At 40.1% G+C, this 22,430-nt stretch overlaps 1 protein-coding gene across 1 annotated transcript; it reads left to right on the forward strand.

Annotated features, from left to right (window-relative positions):
- Nucleotides 1–1,009: 1,009 nt before the first annotated feature.
- On the forward strand, nt 1,010–17,523 carry ibtk (inhibitor of Bruton agammaglobulinemia tyrosine kinase). Its single transcript, XM_036588143.1, has 28 exons — nt 1,010–1,394; nt 2,591–3,511; nt 3,868–3,964; nt 4,153–4,277; nt 7,327–7,437; nt 7,543–7,713; nt 7,806–7,923; nt 8,132–8,312; nt 8,876–8,999; nt 9,105–9,282; nt 9,383–9,536; nt 9,892–10,509; nt 10,682–10,768; nt 10,872–10,954; nt 11,409–11,446; nt 11,588–11,684; nt 11,775–11,876; nt 11,990–12,107; nt 12,320–12,380; nt 12,468–12,595; nt 12,690–12,826; nt 13,209–13,348; nt 13,511–13,626; nt 13,859–13,954; nt 14,119–14,271; nt 14,367–14,561; nt 16,251–16,383; nt 16,585–17,523. Exons 2-28 carry the CDS (start codon nt 3,188–3,190, stop codon nt 16,708–16,710), a joined length of 4,011 nt encoding a protein of 1,336 aa, XP_036444036.1. The 5' UTR covers nt 1,010–1,394; nt 2,591–3,187; the 3' UTR covers nt 16,711–17,523.
- The last annotated feature ends 4,907 nt before the right edge of the window (nt 17,524–22,430 follow it).

Consider the following 22,430-nt stretch of genomic DNA (forward strand, 5'->3'; position numbering starts at 1 on the left):
CTGATCATATTCAACCCTGTAAGTGCAGCATATCAGCCACCAACACAGCTGATGGTGAGTGTGCTCAATTTGCACCCAGATTGTGGACAGAGTTACATAAGTGCCAAAGCTACAAAACAGCACATAATCTAAAGGTGACGCAACCGAGAGAATGCTTAAATTTATACATATTTTGTACCTATCTGTCAGCTGCAGAGCTGACAAGACAAAGGAAAAATGACAAATCTAAAAAAGGTAACTAGTCACAAAATGTGCTCTAATTCACTTCATTAATAATGTTTTTTGATTATTGATTAGTAATCCATTAGTATATGGAGTGGTAATCAGCATATGCTGCATGAAGGTGCTACAGCCACAGTGGACTGACCCTTAAGCTATGTTGATGAATACAGGATGATCCACTATACATCCGAAAGGTTTGTAGAAACCTGTTCATCCAACGTTTCTTGTGAAATCAAGGGTATAAAAAGGGTGTTTGCATTCTCTTTGCTGCAGTAACAGCCTCTACTCTTCTGAGAAGTCTTTCCACTAGATGTTGGAACATTGCTGTGAGGACTTAACTGTGTTCAGCTACAAGAGCATTAGTAAGGTTAGGTACTGACGTTTGATGATTAGATCACAAACTCCACTCCAGCTCATCTCAAAGTTACTGGATGGAGCTTTATCACTCTAGCTCCACTGCTCCACAGTCCAATGCTGGGGGGCTTTATACCCCTCTAACCGACACTTGGCATTGGGCATGGCTGCTCTTAAATGTCTTATTCTAATGGCAGTCCTTTTTAATGGAAACTACACAATGCCTGTGTCAGCAATGGGTGCACATTTACTGAATTCACCTTTAGGAAGGAGCGTCTGGACGGTTTTGGACATGTAGTGAACAAATGAACTCATACACTTAGTGAATGTTCTGCAGTAGAAACCTCAACAGCTCTTCATCAATGACCCCCTGCAGACGGTGACGCAGTAGAGGAGACCCTTGTGCTATCAGTGTCCCACATATGGGAGGAGAGGTCGCTGAAGAGAGCTCCTCTGAGCCTATCCACTTCGAACAAACATACACACTGAACAGATGTCTCCTGTAGTAAAAACAAAGATAGATTTTTAATTTGTTGCATTAGAACTGTTTGCTATCCTAAACTAGATGATACACAGCTTTGGAATGTGTGAGCTAAAGTCACACAGCAGTCAGAGTGGAGGAGTCCAATAGAAGTGGACGATGTTGGATTCCCGGAGCCAATCCGAGTGCTTCTTGCTGCTCTTTCGGGTGCCTACCTGGCTCAGTTGCAGCTCCTCCGAACATTTATAAAAGCAAGAACGTCTATTTGAAGATGGACCTGTGGATCTGCTATTCTGAGTCAGACTCAAATACCGCTTTCTCCTTCATCTAGCGGCAGGTGAGAGAGTGAAGTTCCGGCTGGTTGTGGATGTTTAGCAGCCAGTTTGACTGATGATGTCACCCTGTGTGAGCTAAGTTAGCCTTTGCTAGCTAACTTACTTCGCATAAACTTACCGGACCTTCTAGTCAGCTGTTTGGCTGAAAACATGAGAGGATATATATATATATATATATATATATTATAATATATATATATATATTAACGTAGCTAGTCGCCTTTCCACTGCCACTCTTAAATTCTGATTAGCTAATATTAGTTAGCTAATGTCAAGTTAGCTAACGGCAGGGTAGCGTTAGTTGCCTTGCTAAGTATTAAGCTAACGTCTCAATTAATAATTGCAATGATTTTCGAAAGTGTTGCCATTATTTTGAACCTAAATCATGAAGGTTAGGGTTTGTGTATTTAAACGTCGGTGTTGAGAATGTAACCAACTTACTGATATGCTGGACTTTTCGATAAGTGAGCCTGACTTAGCCTTGTTGGTGCTGTGCTGTTAAGTAACTGGGAGCTGTAACTTACTGTAGAAAGATGCTAGTTAGAGGAGCTAGGTTAAGTTGGAAAGTTTGGAAAGTGTCGAACAGCATGTGAACGCCTTTTTATTCAGACTTAAACAGCTAGTTAGTTGCCAGAGACACAGAAAATCATTGGCTGAGAAGTCTAAGGTCCATCATGCCAACTTTTAAGAGTCCTGTACTTTGGTTCTTTTCACTATTGTCAAAGGAACCATTTCGCTCTAAAGTCTTTTCTTTCAGCCCTCAGCTTGGAGGTCAAGAGAAATCCACGTGTTCGGAAGAATAAAACCATGTTTTTGCGTGAAACAGTTGGAGTTGTAAAAAAGAGTAAACTGAGAATGAAAGAATTTCTAATCACAAACTCATCCCCATCCTTAAACCTCATCCCCCAGCCTTAACAAACTCCTGACACACCAACACCGACTTCCTCATCCAGTAATGAAATTATCAATTAGTACTAGTAGTACTTTTTAATGTTGTTTATATTAAATTTGACTAGTACAGTTGCTAATGCTACTAAATACTAAGAATATTTTTGCATGGTAAAGTAATTACAAAAGTTTAACCTCAAACTGGAAATTATCTGTAAAACTGATAAAAATGGCTGGTAATTTTAGGAAAAGACAGCATTTTCTGTAACAGAATGGGGTACTAATTTGATCTTCATTTCTTTCTGCACAGGTACCATATACAATTATGGAGGCTTAAAAGGTAACGAGTTTTGGGGGGAAGGGGTCTTTCCCCTGAAACTGGATGGACTGTTTGGATGGACTTTTTGGCTGGTTGCAGAATTTGTTGCCTTTTGCACAATAAGCTAAACTAGACAAAGAAAGAGGCAAGTATTTTTGGATAACTGAGGATATATTTGTAAAATTTTGTACAGAAAAATAGCCAATTATTTATCTGTTTCTTGATGCCATTGATGGTTCTTCCAGCACTGTGTAGTGTGGGTCACTGTGTTAATATGGTGGACTGAGGTGAGGTTGACATTCACCCTGGGGTTGCTAGGGTGCAGTGGAACCTCAACACATGCACAATTCTAGCACCCCAACCTTTGGACAGAGTGGTGCTTTTTCAGCTTTTCCTTTGTGCTTAAAGCTTTTTGCTGCAGCAGTTTTGGTTTTAATTTCAACCTGGTATATTTGTCTGTATCAGCACAGTTTTGTCAAGGGGTTGTAGCTTTGCTGTTTTTGGGGCTTATTTATTGAACGGTGAGGCAGGGGTCATCTGTTGTTTGGGGGAAACTGGATGTTTGGGTTTTGAAGGAGAGGGTTTAAGATGAGTGTCTTGACCCCGGAATGCACGTCAAAATGCCGTTCTCCACGCCATGCGGAGGAGATAGTGGCTGCTCTGACTGGTGGCTCAGAAGGGCAGCTAAAGGCCTTCCTCTCAGCCCACTGCTACAATGCTGCCACTCTGCGGGATGAGTTTGGCCGCACAGCTCTCCACCTCGCCGCCTCACTGGGCAAACGTGCTCTGTTGGAATGGCTTCTGGACAGCAAGAAAGCTGACCTGCTGGTGAAGGACAAGGAGTCAGGCTGGACGGCTTTGCACCGGAGTGTGTTCTACGGCCAAATCCACTGCCTCATGGCCCTCGTAAAGGTGAACTTAGTTTACTTATTTTCTTGTGTACTTATGGTGAACATTTTAATGCCAGCTTGAATTTTTTTTTAAGTAATTAGCTGGACTGTCACAATTACTCAGATATACTTGATTACTCCTTTCAGTGAATTGCATATTTTAAATTGTCCTGCTGATCTCTGTGACGTGTGTGTGTGAGTGTGTGTGTGTGTGTGTGTGTGTGAATATATATATACTTGATTATTTTTTAAGTAATTAGCAGATTATTCAGCTATTAATATATTAATTATATTAATATATATTAATATAATTGATAGTGACAGCCCTAGTAATTAGTACTTGAATTTATTTAGAGACATTGTGTCTTTGGGTTACAGCGTGGCGGTGCACTATCTATTCCGGATAAGGAGGGGCTGTCTGTTCTGGACTTAACTGTGAAAGACCGCCCAGCGCATGTTGTGTTCCGAAGCAGTGGTAAATCCCTTGTGTTTTTCATGTATTTACTAATGTGGGACATCTGGGGAAAAGTCCATTTGAATTAAAATGATAGCAGGTTGCGACCTTTTGTTCAGTAACTTTGCGTACCCTGATGTTACCTTTGCATTATACTTGTATAGTGTTAAATATTTCCAGAATTGAGTGTGTGTGCTCTCTTCTGTCAGATCCTACTGAAGTATACACCTGGGGGAACAATACCAACTTTACTCTTGGGCATGGAAACCAGGAGAGTAGACACCATCCTGAGATTGTGGACTTGTTTCCCAGAACTGGGGTGTATATTAAGCAGGTAATTTTATTATAGAATCTTTGTGTTACTTGAATACTTTCTGTTTTGACCTCCATTTCTTTGGTAACTCTGAATAGGAAAAGTCTATAACTAGAAAGAAGAGCTACCTGAATGCTCACTGTAATTTTTGCAATTAGTCTACTTTCATGGTATCTTTGTATCAAGTCCCAGTGTGATAAAGTCAGATGACTGCAAATTCCTGTTACAGTTATAGCTGCTGTTGTCAAGGTTAGGTATCACATTTAAAATAAAAAATAAAAAAAAAGGATTTTGAAGACATAAACGGATGATAAATAAAAAGAAAAACCTGAATAAATGAATGTTGAAACATGAGTGCAGATTTTTCCAGACACATGTACTGCATGATACATTTAATTAACATCCTACCATACTTAATGACATGTAAAAAAAAATGCTGAGCAAGTCCAGTTGACCCTCATTTTGGCTCAAGATGGCAAGAGAAAAAGATCTAAGTGACTTTGAATGAGGGTTTCTTTTTTGGGGATGGCTTGCAAGAGCTTCAGTCACAAAGACTGCTCAACTTGCAAGTGTTTCAAAAGAACACTGACTAAAATGACATCTGTGTTCAGATATATGGGGAAAAACAACAGTAAATAGGGTTGGACTTTGTGGGTGAAAGTGCACATTCAGTGTCCAAGATGATATCTGATGGGGAAGAAAAACAGAAGCGCTCAGGTGACTGAAAATGTCAATGCAGGGTGTGATGAGCAATAGTCAGCAAGAACAGTCTGTCCACAACTGCCTAGGTTGAAGACGAATGTACATTTGAAAGTCCAGTGGTGTAAAAGCCACAGACACTTACCTGAAACTGTTCTGGTATTTTCTGTTGGGTCAGCACCTTACTAAGACACTTTGTTGGTTGCTCCCTTCATTTGTTGCACATCTGTACATTTTATAAGAAACTGTTAACATGGCCATTCACAGCCCACCTGAGGAAGCTTGCATTTAGGCATGAAATCTTCCACTTGTCTCAGGAGAACTGTAAAGTTCAGGTTGATGGAAGAAAACTGTCTTTTAATGAATATTTAATATTCATGGAGAAAGACTTTAAAAGTGCTTCAAATGTATCAGACAGCTCTGAGCTGACCTTAGTAGCTAACTGTACTTGTGACACTTTTGAAATAGTATAAATTCATTATCTCTCTCCTCAGTCATCAGGAGGGCTAATTTGCATGCATGTTAGCTCTTAGACAGTTAAACAATATGTCTTTATGTGCAGAGGGGTAATGTGATACAGAAACCTTGCTTAATCTCATTGTAGACCTTTCACTAGAGTTTTAAGCAGTTCAGAAAAGACAGGCTATCTGTAATCTCTTATGACTTGGTGAGTGAAAGAATGTGAGAGTGTATTAGATTAAGTTACATGTAGCAGTGCAGCAGTGTTCTGTATAGCCTGACCAGTTACAGGACTGTGGCACGCTCCTCAACACAGGTACAGCTAGGTTGCTGTTATGATGGGAATGCTCACATTATGCCAGGAATTCTGTGCCATTTACTTAAAGATTTGGGGGCATTAAATAGATTTTAAAGGAAAACGGAACAAATAGATATCACTGTGATCTCATATAACACGATTAATTCAAAAGAGGAGGAAATGGGACATAGCAGTAAATATATGTATTTTCTCAAGAGAGGGGGTGACAACCCCCTGAACCATACCCTCCACCAAATATCAGACCTTTCGTCTGTTGCGCCAAAACACTAATTACTTATTTAACTTTATGTAGGTAACCCAGGTGAGAACTGAAATGATGCTTCACTTGACTGAAAGGTTATACTGTTCAACTGCCACTTATTTTCTTTATTCCCTACCCTGTACTTCAGCGCACTTCAGTTCAATTAGTTTCTGTAGGCGCATTCATTTCTGAAAGCCTCTGACCGGGGTGCTCCTGTGGACATTAATTTCATAATGCTCCTTGTGTAGAGGATCGTGTTCCCCAACCTTTCATCAGCCCTCAGGTGCCCAATACATAGAAAAAAGGCCGCTGTGACCAACCATGCTGTTCTGCAGATGCTTAGAGTTAAATATTAATTCATGACTAACATGCTCAAATTCAATAAGCCCAGCTTGTGTGACGGAGGGAGCGTGTCCACTGTGCACTTTGGCACATGCTTTACAGAACATGGGATGCTTTACAGAACATCTTTCCTTCTGCTTGGGCTTTGAAGAGTCTCTTGCATTAGTTATGATGTTGGCTCTGGCCTCTCCCTGCCACTTACTGCATGGCAAAGTTCACTGGAGTTCTGTAGTACCTGTACTCTGAACCACAGCAGGTGAGCAGAACATCGGGCATGCAAAGCAACAGCCCAGTCTTCACAAAGTTCAGAAACCCTGCATAATGAATAGAGCACAGCTGCTCTACAAAGAGTAAAGAAACGCAGCAAGGATGCAAAGATGCACCATAGGCAAAAGAAAGCACCAGGTGTGCTATGTAAGACTGTTTTTACACTGTGTTTGGGTTTTGACATTGTTTCCTTTTTATTCATAACATAAATATATAATATAAATTTAATACAATGTAAACCTCTACTTCTTTGTGATTGACTGGATTGTCAGTTTGAATTTAACCAGTCAGATTGCTGATGCTTTGCCCAGAAAACGTTGCACTTTCGTGCTTTGTTATTTAATTGCTCTTTTGCCATTACTAGCAGCAGCTTATACTCATGAGAGTCAAATATTAAAACAGGCAGATTATGCTGGTGATGCAGGGCTACCATGCTGCTAGAAGAAGAAGAAAGCATGCTATGATGTTGAATTTACTTGTTTGGTGCAGACCATCATAAAAATGCGTTCCCACCAGCAGTGAACGGAACCAAGGTTTACTTCGAAGCAGGCCGAGACCCAAGGTCTGCAGTTCATTTGTTTGTTCACACCTGTCAGAACGAGTTTGATTGGTTTGCACCAAACAAGGTAGGTGTGAAGGTACCCCAAGAGTTCTGATCGCATCAGTGAGACCGTTAATTTATATAATTCTGTTGCTTTCTGGTGTATCTGCTATCAATTTTTGATGTAGGTTTGTCTTCCCAGGTGGTCTTGTGCAAGTTCCACTCTGTCTTCCTGTCTCAGAAGGGACAGGTTTACACCTGTGGACATGGTCAGGGAGGACGTCTTGGACATGGTGATGAACAGACGTATTTGGTGGGACCCTCTTGCCTCATAGTTTGCTTGGTGTCTGTTATAATGTCTGTAAGCCTTCCGTTCCAGGTGGTTCTAAGTGTGTCTGTCTGTCTTCCTATGTTTCAGGTTCCTCGCATGGTAGAGGGGCTCCTTTCCCATCACTGCTCACAGATTGCTGCAGCCAGAGATCACACCATAGTTCTAACCGAAGATGGTTATGTCTACACTTTTGGGCTCAACACATACCACCAGCTGGGCCTGGCACCACCTCCTGCTGCCAGTCAGGTGCCCAAACAGGTTAGACCCACTCGTATTAGATATGCTGGTACCGGAGAGAATTTTGAGGAGATGAAGAATCCTTAAGCTTCCATTTACTATTTTAAATGCAGGTGACTTTTAAGTCTCTGAAAGGGAGGACTGTGATTGGTGTTGCTGCTGGAAGATTTCATACTGTTCTATGGACCAGAGATGCAGTCTACACAGTGGGACTGAATGGTGGACAGCTGGGTAAGATACAAACAATTTTTCATATGTAATGTGAAAATATGGCACTGTTTTAATCCATTTCCTCAAAAACTTTCTAGTTATTGATGTTTTTACTGTGTAATCTCAAATGTTTTTGTTTTAGCACTGAAATCCAAGCTGCATTTGGCGGAAGGGTGTTTTGGTCTTCTTCATGTAAGGTTCTGATTTAATTTTTTTTCAACACCCACAGGCTACCTGCTGGACCCAAATGGAGAGAAGTGTGTGACTGTGCCCCGGCAAGTGTCTGCTCTACACCACAAGGATGTGACCATCGCCATGGCTACAGCCAGTAATGGAGCCACTGTGTGTTTGACTGAGAAAGGGGACATCTACCTGCTCGCTGACTATCAGTGCAAGAAGCTCGCCTCCAAGTGAGTTATCCCTGGAGGTAGAGGCCTCAAGGCATTACCAAATTACAGAGGACAGGTCTTGGAAATATATCAGCAACATGTAATGCAACTAAAAGAACTTTCTTGGAAAGATGATGTAACACATTGGAACTGTAATGCTCAGGAAAAGAACTTGACTGTTATGGTCCCCATAAATATGTGGATCTGCTGATCTGGTTATGATGTAATATATGGACCATTCTACTGAATTAGTTTAATACTGCAATCCCACAGTAAGAATAATGTTTACAAAAAATATTTACAGGGATGATGTTAAAATCTTTTCAAACCAAGGCATTAATTGCAGTAGTAATAAGCTAAATACATATAAAGTTATCATTTGAAGAGTCCTTTCTATTTGTAGGTGGCTGTTCCAAACCCCTAAATTCCAACTTGTGAAAATAATGCTTTTTTGTTTTTCAATTTTGTAATACATCAAGTTTGAAATTATGTTGATCACTGATGGGGCCATGCATTGTTCTGTGCATACAGTAAGAAATGTGCAAATTTCAGTCCTATTTAAATGCAAACTTTTTACCATTCAGGCAGCTGAACATCAAGAAAGTTCTTGTCAGTGGAGGCAGTTTGGATCATCGGGTTGACCCCCAGCTCCTTAATGAAAGCGGCGGAGAAAAGATTACCATCCTGGCCTTGGATGAAGCTGGGAGGGTGAGTGTGATAACACTGTAACTGTAAGCACCTGAAAGCAGACTGTTTGGGTTGTTCTTAAAGGGGCGACTTCAAGCTGTTTTTCTCTATTTCTCCATCTCTCAGGTGTTCTGCTGGCGCTCTGTGGGCACTTCAGTGAGACAGTGTAGGTGGGCCTATGGGCGACAGGTCTTCATGTCAGACATTGCCCTTGGCAAGAGTAAAATGATGTTTGTGACACAGGATGGTGAAGGCTTCAGTGGCCAATGGCTTGGTGAATACAAGAAGATTGTTGACAAGAAAGGTAAAACGTAAACCTTGCAAAATTTGTCAAGCATTGTCAGTTTGACATCTGAAGAATTGTGTAAAATGATTTGATCTGACTCAGTGTTGTGATTTGTCAGGTGTTGGTACGGAGGTGTGTGGTCACTCAGAGAGTGGAGGTGTGTATGAGCGTATTCGTCTTGAAAAACTCCCTTACATCCACCGAGCTGTCAGCATCACCATGGACTCCAAAGGCCGTAACTTTGGGGTGTTGCAGTCTGATCCCAAAACAAGGTAATAACATCTAAAATATGATGCATATAGCCACACATATACAGTTTGTATATCTCCTTTCACTGAGAATAACTGTGGAATTAACTGTAGGGATAGTCTTGATTTCAGAGCGTAGCATCATCCAAAAACATCCATATTCTTAATGTACTGTTTGTGTTGTTAGTTGCCAAATACATCTTGTAGACCTATTTGGTAACTTCATATGTATAAAGCTATAATTACCAGTGCCTTTAAACATTAAACAACGTTGCAGTCAGCTCCATTCTGGTGCATGGATTTCAGTGAGTACTAAGTTGATAAGAGTTGTACCACTGTACCAAGTTAAAGAGTTTATTGATTCCCCCTCTCTGCGCAGCCTATTTGAAGTGCCCACCGTCTCAGCCTCATTGTTTGCCCAGCACTTCCAGCGGCTCCTGGCTGAAGCTGACGAAACAGACAGCATCCACGACGTGACTCTTCAGGCCGGGGACCGCATCTTTCCTGCTCACAAGTACATCTTATCCATGCGTTCTGAGTTCTTCCGCAAGCAGCTGCTCACAGATTCTGCTCAGGGAGATGAGGGGGATGAGGAAGTGAAGAGGAGTGTGGATGCTGTTGGATGTGACCTTCTGATCCTGGAGAAAGTCTCACCTGAAATGCTGGAGAATGCTTTGTGCTTCATCTACACAGACTCCTGTGAGATGCTGGTGCACGGAGCCAGGCCAGCCATGCCACACCTCAGCCAGGGCCCTGAGCAGCAGCAACAGCTGATCCACAGCCTAGAGGAACTTCGTCTTAGTGGCCGCTCTGCTCTGGAGGTTTACCGCTCTCTGCCTCCCTTGGCTTTTGGCGAGGGAGACAAGCCAAAGAGCAAGAGTGCCAAGTCAGGGAAGAAGAACAAGGGTGGTGGTGGTGCTACCGAACCTAGCTACAGTCCTGTGAAGATGCTTCAAGGAGTAGCCAAGAAACTGGGCTTAGGTAGTCTCTCTGCAAGGTGAGACTTCTGATCTGTTTGTCTCTTTGTATTTACTATGCTGAAGAAGTTCACAGTGAACTTTTTTGATGATGACCTTGTTTTTTGTGGTTGTTGTAGTTTATGATGATGATGATGATGATGATGATGATGATGATGCTAATAATAATAATTTATTGTTGTTAATCCATAGGCTTGATGGAGTAAAATATGAGAATGGGAAGATCAGTGTTGTGCAAAAGAAGACCGGAAACAAACCAAGATTTTACCCAAAAAAATAGTAAGTGATGCCGAGTAATCGTGCTGTTTAAAAAAATGCATCATGTGTTTGTTGTCGATCTTAGAAAGTTTCTGATTATGATTTCTGATCTGTGCTGTCTCAGCCCCTACCTCTGTGATGTCACCCTGAGATCTGATGATGGGAAGGAGTTCCCTTGCCACAAGTGTGTTCTGTGTGCCCGACTCGGTGAGCCATACAGAGTTATTATGGGGTCTTGTGGTTGCATTATGACAATGTAATTCATTCCTTTTATTGTTTAACTATTTAAGTTAATATTAGTATTTAATCTGAGTGTGAGAACAACATAACACCTACTAATTAGAGTATGGAAACAACGTTAGAATAATATGGCGAAGTAGCAGAGTGAAGGCTGGCAGTGTACTGCAAAACATCTACTCAGCTGTACATTGCTGCATAACAAGCATTACACATTTTGAAACTACTCCTCAGGCAGTAGCAGTTAATGTTCTATGTTATTTACATGTTGCATGTAGCTTAACATATCTATTTACACTGGCCCTGCAGATTCACTGTAAGTAAGTGCCATCTCATAAACCAATCAGTTACGCAGTGAACCACACAAAATTACATTTATGTTATTCTTTTTTTCTGAAGTTTGTCCCTTCTCTTTGTTTTCCAGAGTACTTTAACAGTATGCTGGGGAATCCCTGGATAGAGGTATGATTGTAATTAAAAGTGAAGATGGTTTAATCACGATTGGATGGCTTTACTTCTTTGTTCACATTCAGTGTGCATGCAGTCTGTACCACATACAGCTGTTACGAAGGTTGTCATGTAGGTCTGTTCTGCCCCTTTCAGTCTACCAGCTGTACTGCACTGGAGATGCCTACTAGTGCCAAGGTTTTGCAGGTCATACTGGAGTACATCTACACAGATGAGTCTCCCACTATCAGAGGTATTGTTCTTCTTCCTTAAATATCGGTTAGCCCTCAGTGGTCACATATATAAGGTGTCCCCTATGAGTCACATTCTGTTTCTCTTGCAGAATCTCTGAGTGTGGAGTTTGTATGTAATGTGCTGGTGGTGGCTGATCAGCTGCTTATCACTCGGCTGAAGGAGATATGTGAGGTGGCAATCAGTGAAAACTGTGAGTTTTATGTATTTATTTATTCATGTATTTATTTATATAACTTTGTCATATATCATGCCTGCAAGACACAAACATTTGTTGCATATCGTGTGTTGTTTATCTCTGTGTAGTGACTCTGAAGAATGCTGCGGAGCTGCTGGAGTTTGCTGTGGTGTACAACGCTGAGCAGCTGAAACTGTCCTGCCTTCAGTTTATTGGTATCAATATGGCCGCAATGCTGGAATCCAGGTGAGTCCTATATAGGACAATATTGTACATATATAATCTACAATATATTTTATTAATTTCTCTGATATTACAGGAAAACTATGAACCTTTACAAAATGTGTTTTTGTAAGCTTCTAGTAGTAAAAATGTGTTGTTGAATGAAGCTTGGCATGCTATTTTTGGATGAAGTTCCTTTATTCTGAGAAAGAACATTAAACCCTTATTTGACCCAGGGCCCTGGAGATTTTGAGTGATGATGTGTTGTTGGAGCTGTCCGAAGCATATAGGAAAATGGTGGGTTTATATCAGCACAGCCAGCTCAATGCTTTATGATGTTCTTGACTTTGCTGAGGTACTTAAATCATGTTGTGGTTTCCTCAGATTCCAGCCATGCAGAAGCGACTTATCACCCCATATTTCAATGCCCCTGATCTTAGTGCCTTTGAAGACGTGAGCTGGGATTCAATAATCGGCTGTAAAAACAGTTCTGAACAGGAGCAGTCTAGCAAGTATGTCAGTTACAGTTCACCATATTTGTCATGCAGTTCAAACCTGACTCTACAGTGCAAAGTAACAGCCTTGCTGTCATTTTTTGTTGTTCAGTGATAGTCTGTTGAAGAAAGCCAAAATGAAAGCAAAGAGGAAACCACGGCGACGCTCCGATAGCTCTGGAGGGTACAACCTGTCTGATATCATCCAAAGCTCACCCACTGATGTCATCCAGAGTCCACCTTCTTCAGGTGAACCTGCTTATCATATCATAACGGGTTTGATCCCTGCCAAGGCCACAGCCATCTCTGGCCAGGAGTCCTAGAGAGCATAACTGGCCTCAGTCTCTCTAAGAGGGTAAGATGGCTCCCCCCGCCCCATTACTGAGCACAGTGCTACCCAATGTGGACGTCTACTGGCTGACATGACAAAATTGGCAATTGCCATTTTTCTCCAAGCACATCAGGCTGACCTATGACATGCCAGCCTTGACCTTTCCAGCTTGGTAGCTTTGTATGATGGGGACACCTAATAAAGGGGTGGAAAGTACACTGTACTGTTTATATTGTAGTGCTGGATAAAATGACCAACTTGCCATTAGTGAAAACTATTATTATTTTTTTAAATTTACAGGCTTGGTTGACTCAGGGAAAGCTTGCTCAGTAGAGTCTCTTCATGAGCTGATCACTTCTGATTCTGAGGGCAGTTATATGGGTGTTGGCAGCCCTCGAGATCTTCAGTCACCCATCTTTCAGGACAGGCATGACGCACAAGTAAAGGCACAATTCCCACACACGTACACACTATACATACATATTGCTCACATTGTGTTCATTGTGTTTACCTTTAGCTATATATGTATATGTATATATGTATATATGTATGTATGTGTATGTATAATATTTAATGAGATTTGTTTTATTTTTTGTTATTAGGAAGAGAAGTCAGGACACGTTGACTGGAAAACTCCTCCCAGCACCCCAGCAATGAGAAATGGTGCAGTGCCTACTAAGTGTTCCACTCCTGAAAACATCCCAAAGTTTAGGGCCAGGTATGCAGGGGTGCACCTTCATCAAACTTAAGTGTATCATGCTCTAAATTTAGGCCTGCATTCTAATAAAAAAAACCTGAGATGAGTCAAACTGCTGTACTTACATAATGTGTCAACCTCAGGTCTGTTCACATACTATAAAATATACATTGCAATATTTACATGTATCTAGTTTGCACCTAGTGTAGCCTATGCTGAAATGCAGCCAAGTTGTAACTCTTCCTGTGTTCAGTCCTGTTCGCCCAGCGCCTGTTTTGGACCTCAGGGCCATTATGGAAATGGAGGCCAACTCCCTGAACCTCGGTGCCACTCCAAAAAGCCCTAGCTCGTAAGTGTTACTTCATATTGTCTATGTACATCTGTAGTGTTAATGCTAAATCCTTGGAGAGTGTCAATAATAAATAGAGCACAAAATTTAGAATTTTGAATAAAATGAGTTACTTGGATAAATGTTTTTGTCTTATATTTTCTTACTCTTTTTGTAATTAAAAGGTCTGGAAGTAGCAATAAGCCTTCAGCCATGCCTACTAAATTGTCTCAGAAGCAAAGGAAGATGATGGCCATGGCCACTAGAGAGGGCAGCGGGGAAGGAGCATCTGCTAAATCGCCACCTGTAGCCGTTCCAGTGAAGCCTGTGAAGGCTTGGTGTGTATCTATGCTCTGTGTACTTTATCCTCCCCTCCACATTGGTTTACCCCTGTACAATGTTGAGAGATCTATCCATACCTGTGCTTGCTCAGGGCGACGGCAGTACAGTCCCCTCCCTCTTCACTCTCCTTCCGGGATCTATTGATGGAGGAAGAGCAGCGTAGTAAACCATCTGCAGCTGCCATCATGGCTGCTGCAAGTCCAGCAGGTCCTGGAGGCTCTGCCATTTGTGCCAAAAGAGTGACCTTTAAGTGTTCGGAGTCCAACAACGCTGACAAACCTGCAGGGTGAGACACAGTGCCCTATTCAGCCCCAGAATTGGCACACATGCTGCTCTATGATCATCAATTTGTTGATAAGCACAGCTTCTGTGTTAAAAACATTGACAGTACTTCATGGTGCCAGTCTCACCTGGTAGGGCTCGCTCTTCCATTTTCCACTAGGTGGCACTGTTGCATTTCAGTGTGGATTTATTTGTAGCGTACATTAGTAGGCATCAGTTGGGTTTGAGTAGGAAACATTAAACATGAATGGGTCATTTTTTGCAGTGAAGGGCTATAGTATACAGATCAACAGTAGTAATTAGGTCTCTAAATACAACTTATGCCTACAGTAATTTGCATGGACATTAAAAGATGTCCCATGCTGAAGAGGAGTTTCTGTGATGTTCTGTAAGTGAAATCCAATATTACTGTTAATCACCAAGTTTGAATCAGTGGAAATTAACATTTGCAAAAAAATATTATTAATAGGTGTTATCACATCTTTATGTGGAATTATTAGTAGGACGGTTTGGCTTTTTAAAACCTGCATCTGCAAATCCAAATCACTATTTTAACACACTTGAATGTTAATGAAAGTCAGCCTGAACCCTTGTAGTTATATTAAGATTATAGGTTGAGATTATATTCACCATCTGGTTTTGTTTACTTTATTTTCAGGCTTTAGTTAATAAGTCCATGGATGAAAGGACACCATGCACATTTGTTTTTACCACTTACAGTTCAGAGATGTTGTTGGTGCTATATTATATTGATCCTATGTTATTGTTCATATTTATGCTCAAATATCAAAAGTCTTCAATAGAAATTGTTTTAGGAGAAATGTTGATTATTGACAGTGGCATTTTTGTGTAGAATATTCTTCAGAGGCTATACGTTTTGAAAGCACGTTGTGTGTGTGCACGCACAAATGCATGCATGTGTGGATGGATGTTATTCTGCATGACCTCTCTTGGCCAGGTTGCTCAATCTTGAGGGAAGTTTCCCCTAGCCAGTGCCAGTACTGATCTGATATCAGGCAACAGACCTGCAGCTCTGGCCAGGCTTCTCTAACGCTCTATCCGTTCCCTGCTGTGGCCAGCTTCAGCATAAGTCAGAATACTTTTTCCACCCGTGTTTCACTATAATATTTTGTCTGTGATCATAATCTCCATTGATAAGGGCACACTTTGTCACAACCAGTCTATGTTTTTGCTGTGTATTATGTGTATTTATGTGTACACCCTGAGTGGGAGTAGGCCAGGGAGAGGACACAGCAGTTGGTTATAGATCACTGCTCATGCTGCCTCAGGAAAGGACTGCTCTTTAACATCCAGGTGAAGGCTTGAGTGATTTTTTAATAGGACAGACAGGCTTGTTAGGCTTTCAAATTTGAAATATTGTTAGTGTTGCTTTGGGTACATTTTATACTTTTATGCTTCCTCCTCTCATAAAATAACTTGCCTTGTTTGGAAATTCTCATTTTTGAGCCCTGTATGTGCAATCACGCTCTCTAAACTGTCTCGCTTTTTCTCGCTTCACTTAATCGCTAACCCACAAAAACCCACACACTTGCAACCTGCTTGTCATGTTAAGAAAACTCAACTTCTGTTTTCCATAAGATAAAATTACTCAACGTTTGCAGCAGTATGATTAGCGCTAAATGCATGAACATGAAACCCTGCATTTGTTAGTTGACTTTCATTTTTGTGTCAGCCCGTGGCTGCTTGGGCTGGTGGGCAGCCCACCATCTGCTGCTGCCGTGACCTTTGCATCCATTGTGGAAGAAGAGAAGCAACAGGAAGCTGCCCTCATTCGCAGTCGAGAAAAGCCTCTGGCATTGATACAGGTAACTGGTGGCTTTATGAGTAGGCCTCTGTCCGGTGGCAGTTAATCAAAGAAACCATGGTGTCCCTATGGTGGGTATTAAAAGTGGCTAGAGTGGGGAACCATGAGTTTTCAGTTTCCATTTTTTACTTTGCTCTACTTTTTATATGAAAATATGAATTCATTATCTCTTATACTCTTCTGTATGCGTCTTCTGTTGTAGATTGAAGAGCGAGCAATTCAGGACTTGCTAGTTCACTACAGAGCCTTGAACAACCCGGATGAGCTCATCGTGGTGGAGAGGTCACCCCAAGGCCCTGTTGCCACACCTACGTGGAACAAACATTAATATTAGCATAACTGCAACTTATCCATAATGCATTTACTACATATCCCGTGTGCACTCTGGTATATCAGTGTTGACTTGTACCTAAAACTGCTCCTTGGTTATAGAACTGGAATGATGTTTTGGCTTTATGCTCTTGGGTTGGGCATTTTGATGCTGCTTTTTATTTCTTTTGTTAATAATTGAATGTGTTCTGTTAGAAGGCTTGCAATAAAGCACTAAAAAATTATAATGATGCCAGTAATAGGCAGGAATTTTGGACCTGACCCCAAATCAGAGAGGAAAAAGCCCCATGGCCACATGTGCAGACTTGAGTATTTGCCAAAGATTAGTTCACTTCATGTGAAAAAGCCTGAATTTCACCACGTCACCTCCTATGTTGTCAAGAATTGTCTGTACCGTATAAAGAGAATTGAGTGGTCCACTGTATGAGGTGTAGAGGAAAGCATGTGGCTGCATAGACAACTCAGGCTTATCCTAAAATTATAGTTCTGGAAATAAGTGTGAGGATTTAAAAATTGTAGGCCTTCTGTACTCAGAGTAAATGCTGATGTTAATTAGTTAATTTGTTTGTTTTTTTTTTTGTTTGTTTTTTTCCCCCCTCCTTTGTCTTGGCCTAAGACTTAGAGCAGTTATTAAGCTTAGCATTTGCAATGCACAAGCACACAGTCCCATGAGCTGGTTCTGTTGGAAGATAATTTTTTACTCTGTGATCCTGAAGTAGCACATCAGTATTACAGACAGAGAGAAAACATTTGTTTGTTGTAGACAGAGGATTGTTGACAGTGGCATGCAATAAAGAACTCATGTGCATCAGTTCTGGTTTCCTTTATTTTTTGTGCAGTGTCTTGGTTTAAATCAGACTCTTGCATTACACATCACTTCAACATAAACATGAACACAGCTCGGTACACACGAACAGAATTTCAGATCACTTTGAATCGAAATACGATCTGTTGGAAAGAACAGTGAAATCAAACTGGCTGCATGATTTTATAACAAACAGTTTCTTTAAATTCTACACCCGGTAGCCTACTGCCATTTAGTTAAAAATACTTCACATAAAAATTCTGAATCCACTCAAAACTGAAAAACGAAGCGTATAGTCATGAACTTTGCACTCTTGAGAACACGACTAAAACCACTTCTCAGAGCACTTCTATAGTAAATGTATGCATGTAGCTTGCATGGGGCAGCTAGTCTGAGTAATGTCCAGACAAACCTGAAAATAAATGTTTACTGTTATCGGAGTTATTATAGTTGACTAAAACTTGTACTAAGATATGAACTAGGGGTGAAAAAAATTGCTTATTAATTATATTAAAAATAAAAACACTTCAAAACCGCCACAACCATAATGTGCACTGAAAAACTTAACTAAAACTAAATAGAATTACTAAGGAAAAAAAACAGTTTAGAAGTGGATTCCTTTTTGTCTTTGGCCATCTTTAAGGGAAGCTGCAGCCAAACCGAGCTCAGTCTACTGTTGTGCTAATTTTATACTATACTTATCAAATACCCACTATAACAGCTTTCATTACTATACTTAAAACTAAAACTATAGTTGAATCTAAATAAAAATAAATGAAAACTATTAGTTTTCAGAAAATAAAAACTAAAACCGTTTCAATCTAACACTTAATATACCGTGATGGGAAGCAAGTATTTAGACACTCTAGTTTTTGTTATTTAGTAAACTTCCAGTGCACATATCTACTTTCAGTTGACATAAAATAATGTCTTTGGACTTTGTCATTTGGTTTGATAATATGCAAGTGGAAAGTTCAAGGGATCACAACTCATCGTTGTTGGGATGGGTGCGCCATGCAAGATTTCACAATGTGCTCTCAGACTAATGGTACTGAAGGTAAGAGAGAAGTGTGTAGATTTAAAATGAACCTCACTGTATAAGAGTCAAATAAAAAGGTGTGTGGAGCTTATCTGCAGTATTATAGCTTCTCTGTTTTCTCATACGCTACAAGTTATTATATTCTTGTAAACCACACAAACACTTGTTGCAGTTGTTTTGTGCACCTGTTCCTGTTAAAAGGTTCAAAATGACCTGTTATCTTTCATATTAGGAGTCAGATGAGACCCTATCAATTATTTTGAGTGATGTCAGTCTTATTTCTGTTACATTTTCATTCATGTGCTCATGTTGATCTCCTCTTGATGAATTCAATGCTTGTGATTAGATAAGCTAGACAGATGACTCCTCTCTAACAGATTCCTCCCTCTGCATACTGAAGTTCCATTATGGTGTTAAAAAGGTGTGACTGTGAGAGCACACTGGATAACCCCTCCATAAAAAAGTGCATCGTGATTAAGGACCTTAATAGGCAGTAATTGCTGACATGGTGCCATTTAGTCATCTGACATGGGTCCTGTGAAGAGAATAGCAATTACCTCTTTGACTCAATTAGTGTGAGATTAGATGTTTCATGGGCCTGACAAAAAAACACCAGGGGGTCGCAGAGACATCTTGAGATGCATGTATGGCAAAGTGTATTTCTTGATTAGGAGACTTATTTCCAATAAGGAAGAGTAATGGCTGTCCTTAAACACACTAGGTCACAAGCGTGCATCATTCTGGACACATGAACTTCACCGTGCAGAGTGAGATAACGTCAGTGCAAGCAAGAGTGATATTTATCGGTTCAAAAAAAAAGAGCTGAAACTTTCCGTTCTGTCAAGCATTATTGGCGCTCTTCTGTTGTCTATTCAAAATTCTTTTTTTTTTCTAACAAAACCAGAATGTATTTTCAGTGCATCTGTACATATGAAATGAGTGACATTATTCCATCTGCACAACTAATAAAGAAACAGAAATAAGCTTCAGATAAGAAGAAATAGCAAGACTTTTATAGTCTATTGACAGTGTTGTATGCACCAAGGGAAAGCCTGAGTTTATTTTCCTGGCTGTGGGCAGGAAAGCAGTAAACGGGGCCTCATGGTCACCTTTGCTGAAACAGTAGGCCTTTGAATTGACTTGATTCAAATGTGTGGGTGTGTGCAGGGCACAACCTAATGCTGGGTAAAACATAACACAGATTATTTTTATGCAGTTAAATAGGTTCAGTTAGAACATGCCTCTCATCTTTTACTGAGTTGTGTGTATAAGTCACAGAATTCATACCTATATTACTTTAACCATGGCTGTAATATCACACATAACTTAGCCTCCACACAGCGAGGTTAGTTTTAACACAGTGTTACAACAAAACTTCAAGTAAACAATGAAAGAGGTCCGTATTCCCTGATGTCCAGATGTAACCCCAAACGCAAATTCAAAACAGCTCATTTCATAAAAAAGTTTCATAAAAAACATGTTATAAATGTCATTTAAATAAAATTTTAGTTGCATAGATCTGATATTTGCAGTTCTACGTTGTGATCAAGACTACATTTGCTCGTGTTTGACACAGCCTCATTCTGCTAATCATATTTATCTCAATGCAGATATTTTTAGGTATTTAGGTTTGGAAAGCTCTTCTGATTCAAGCTGTATTGAATGAATGGTGTTTGCATAAATTTACCAAACTTTTCTAGTAATTGTAATAACTAGACCCACAGACCATAACAGTTAAACTCACCTATAGGGTAAGTTGTACCATTTGCACTTGTGCTGCTTTTAGATGCATTATTTATAAATAGCAAAAGCCTAAAATAAAGCTGCTTTTTAAAAATATTATTAATCTTGGCCAAATATTTTTGAAATTATTTATCAAAAATCAAAATGCATCAGATTTTGCCCTGCTCTCCCTTAAATCATTTCTACGTGAATTAAATTTATTACATCAACACAATATGTGCTTTTAGTTTGCTTACTTTTAGGAAGAACTGTGCTGATGTAATATATGTTATTCATGTGGAACTATACTGAACAAAAATATAAATGCAACACTGCTGGTTTTGGTCCCAGATGGTGGGCACAACAGAAACTAATGTAAGAATTCTGTTTCAGTGTATTTATTTATTTATTGATTGATTGATTGATTGTACACATAAGTGTATGCCTCAGATGATATCCTGTATACGCATCCATTACATTTCTGATCAGTATAATTAATTTGCTAGATATAGTGCTTGTCACTCTGCAGAATCAGTCTACTGTTGAAATAAAAAGTGAAGGAGAGGCACCATCCAAATCATCCATCATACAATCATCTAAACATACAGTAAAAGGTGTTGGACCCTTACTGCTGCCGCATGTCATGTTTCTGAAATGAATTCTCTTTAGTAATCATCATCTCATCATTACATTACACCAAAGTGTAATGTAAAAGCTGACCTTATGTCATTTGAACAATGCTGTTTAGGCTTTCTGCACAATATTCAGGCTTTATCAACGAACAGTTGTAGACGTTGTGTCATGGGAAGTTGCCTAAAGAAGAGTAACTGAAATTAGGTAAGTCAGTTATCTGATCGGTGGTGGATTTTTTCACAATAATGGTTTTGGTATCCTGTTTCTGGGTTAAGTTGTTGTTTTGATGCAAGTAAAACTAGACTAAATGTTTAGCCGGTGATCTTTTTATATGACCTGTAGCGATGAGTATGAATATGGTGTGTTTCGCTTTGACTGAGTATTATTTCATTGATCAGGAGAGTCAGATAGAGGCACATTCTTTCAGCATTGTGCTGGAAAGTGACTGTCAGTTTTCCCTCCTGACACATGGAGAAGCCATCCGGCTGCCCTCCAGCCACACAAGATACCTACAGAGCTGTGTGTTTGTGACAAATGGGATAGAAAGAGGGATGGACTACCCACCCTGAGGAATTCCTGCTCCATTCTTAACCTGCTCAGAGAGCGGGCCGGTGCCAGGTCTGGACACTGCCATCATTCCTCAATCAGCTCTCTCAGAGCGAGGCTCATCCTCCACTGCCTTCTTTTCAATTAGAATTTTCTTACCGTGACTTCCTTGATACGAAGAGTAAGAGTTGTATAGTGATGCTGACATCACAGCAAAGCGTGGCACGTGAAGTATGGCACGATTCCCAAGGTAGTACTTGGTCAGCTTTTAAAAGGCCTTATCCTACATTTTTATTTTATTTTCCACTAAAGTCCACTTACACAGTTGCATGCAAAAGTTTAAGTGCTCCTGGTCAAATTATGTTTTGTTAGTTTTTTAAGTGAAAATATGTTGCACATCCTCTACAGGGAAAACACTTCTGTATATTTTAATATTTTATTGCACATTTACTGTTACTATGTTGAATCTAACACATTCAGGGGAGGATAAAACATAAAATGTAAAACAAAAATGTTTATTTGTTATTTTATTTTATTATGTACTAAACTTGTATTATGTATTTCTTAAACTTATGTAAGATAGAGGATGCAAACTTATTTTTGCTCAGAAAAGAGTGTTTGAACCTTGTGTGTGCAGATTTCTGAATTCTTTTAGACTTTTTTAGTTTGTTTTAACCATTAGTCTACTTTACAGCACCGACTTGGCTGAGACATAACAACAGCGAGTAAACAATCAAATTATATTTTTTCTAATTCATTAGAATTCATCTTCATACAGGGGTAAATACATTTTTTCTATAACATCTGAAGGAGTAGGGGGCCCATTTGCTAATATTGAAATGGGGGTAGTCCATTTACACATTACAGGAGACACCCCCCCTTCCCCCGTCCTCCGGTTCCTATACCCCCAGGTGTAGGTCAGGGCAAAAACCCCTCTGCCGTACTACAGCAGGAGGAGACACTACTCAGCTTG

Source organism: Colossoma macropomum, unplaced genomic scaffold, assembly GCF_904425465.1.
Source record: "Colossoma macropomum unplaced genomic scaffold, Colossoma_macropomum, whole genome shotgun sequence".
NCBI classification, from domain to species: domain Eukaryota; kingdom Metazoa; phylum Chordata; class Actinopteri; order Characiformes; family Serrasalmidae; genus Colossoma; species Colossoma macropomum.